Genomic DNA, 1,788 nt, shown 5'->3' on the forward strand with positions numbered 1-1,788 from the left:
TTAGTTCCACATGACAGAGGTTTCAATCTATATAAGTTACAAAGCATCCTGCATAAGTACCTGTAAAAATATCCATAGTTTAGAACACATCACAAGGTTGTGCGAGAGTGCACATGCCTTGCTCTTATACATACACTAAATTGCGAAGTGTTCCCTCAACCCATACCCGTTCCAAACCCATACGTCTATGACTGTAACACTCTCGTCTCAAAAGATCTAAGCGTTGACACAGCAAAGACAGACTTTCTCCCCACTTATCACAGTGCATCTGTTTCACTAACCAAGCAATTAACACTCTCTTTATAAAACCCAGGTGCTCTTGCAATTTACTCTTCCAGTAAGATTTGGCAAAAGGCTGAAAAGGTTTATATCCTATCTCCTCATTCAGCTAAGGGAGAATACAGTTTCTCACTGTAGCATCTTTATTTTGGCAGACCATTACCGGTTACCGTGAAACAGTAGAGGGCATGTTTAAGTTGCAGTAGTCAATTTTATAGCCAATTTCGAGCAACAATGATGGCGCAATAATTTTTCATACGGTGTTAAATCCTGTTCCTACCCACCTAAACAGTTTGAACTTTCATAAACTGCATCTGGCATGAAATGAAGTTGTGAAATTATTTTATTTATAATGACAACCTGACAATCAAAAAATACATTTCCATAAACATAATATTGTCCCATATGTATCAATCAATAATCTACAATAATCAGGTGTGATTGAGGCCACTGGCATAGCACTTACATGAAAAATTCATCAAGCTGATTTCTTTTGAAAGCCCACAAAGTAGATGGATATGCATGGCAATATATTCAATCTTACCATTATTCTCACTCATAGGATTGCATTTCCTCCTCTAGGCATAATGAAGCTTTCTCATTTACGAGGACAATTCTGATTTGCACAAACATATGAGTCAAAATACTTTCCCGAATCAAGCATTCTAGGAAATTATTAGGAATAGGAAACAATTTACCAAAATGGACACCTTTCTGTAAAATATATCCTACAATACATTACAGAAAACTTGCACAATATCATTAATCATATCAAAATGAAAGGCATGGGAATATGTTTGGCTGATGTACCTGAAGTCTATATTTTCTTATATATCTTTTGTTTCAATCTCTGTCCTTGCGCAAACTTGGATATATATTTACGATTGTAAGACGAATCGTAATCACAATTTCAACTATTCTTTGGACCTTTTGGCAAAAAGAAGCTTTCTCGTTTATGAAGACAATTCTGATTTGCACAAACATATGAGTCAAAATACTTTCCCGAATCAAGCACTCTCGGAAATGATTACCAAAAACAGGCAACGAAATAGGAAACAATTTACCAAAATGGACGACACCTTTCTGTAATATATATCCTACAATACACAGCTCAAAGATTCAACCACACTAAAGACCAATCCCGTGGACTGAAATACACCAGAAAGAACTGTTGAAAAAGGTATAACATTACGCTGGTCACGTACGGTTCCTCCCTCGAGCGAGTGGAAACGATGAATGAATTCTGTTTGTTTACGTTTTATCAGCTGATCCACGCTACCCACGCTGCTTTGTTATTGTTTTTGTTGGCGGTGGCGGGGTGTTTAAATGTTGACACCTGTTTGGTTATTGTTGTTATTGTTATTGTGTTTGTTGTAGTTGATGTTGTTATTATTGTTAATGATTGGTGTGGTTGTGTTGTTGTTGGGGGGGGGGATTACTATTGCAATTGATATTCTTGTCGTTATTATTACTGTAATGTCATTACATTTGTTGATGCTTTCATTACTA

General features: G+C 36.3%; 1 protein-coding gene across 2 annotated transcripts in view; it reads right to left on the reverse strand.

The window, feature by feature from the left end:
* LOC122261001 (serine beta-lactamase-like protein LACTB, mitochondrial) overlaps positions 1-1,563 on the reverse strand; it is a 15,100-nt gene extending 13,537 nt beyond the window's left edge. Inside the window, exons 1-2 of one of the 2 annotated variants that reach the window (XM_043028471.2) lie at positions 1,485-1,563; positions 1-60 (exon numbers count right to left, since the gene is read on the reverse strand). The exon at positions 1-60 is cut by the window's left edge and continues 27 nt beyond it. In XM_043028471.2, the coding sequence (XP_042884405.2) occupies positions 1-47 (47 nt within the window). In that variant the 5' untranslated portion in view covers positions 48-60; positions 1,485-1,563. Of the gene's footprint in view, positions 61-1,471 lie in introns of both variants that reach the window. The other variant, XM_043028472.2, reaches the window with a different exon arrangement.
* Positions 1,564-1,788: the final 225 nt, after the last annotated feature.

This window comes from Penaeus japonicus, unplaced genomic scaffold (assembly GCF_977035675.1).
Source record: "Penaeus japonicus unplaced genomic scaffold, GWHDUDI00000001_assembly GWHDUDI00000011, whole genome shotgun sequence".
NCBI classification, from domain to species: Eukaryota; Metazoa; Arthropoda; class Malacostraca; order Decapoda; family Penaeidae; genus Penaeus; species Penaeus japonicus.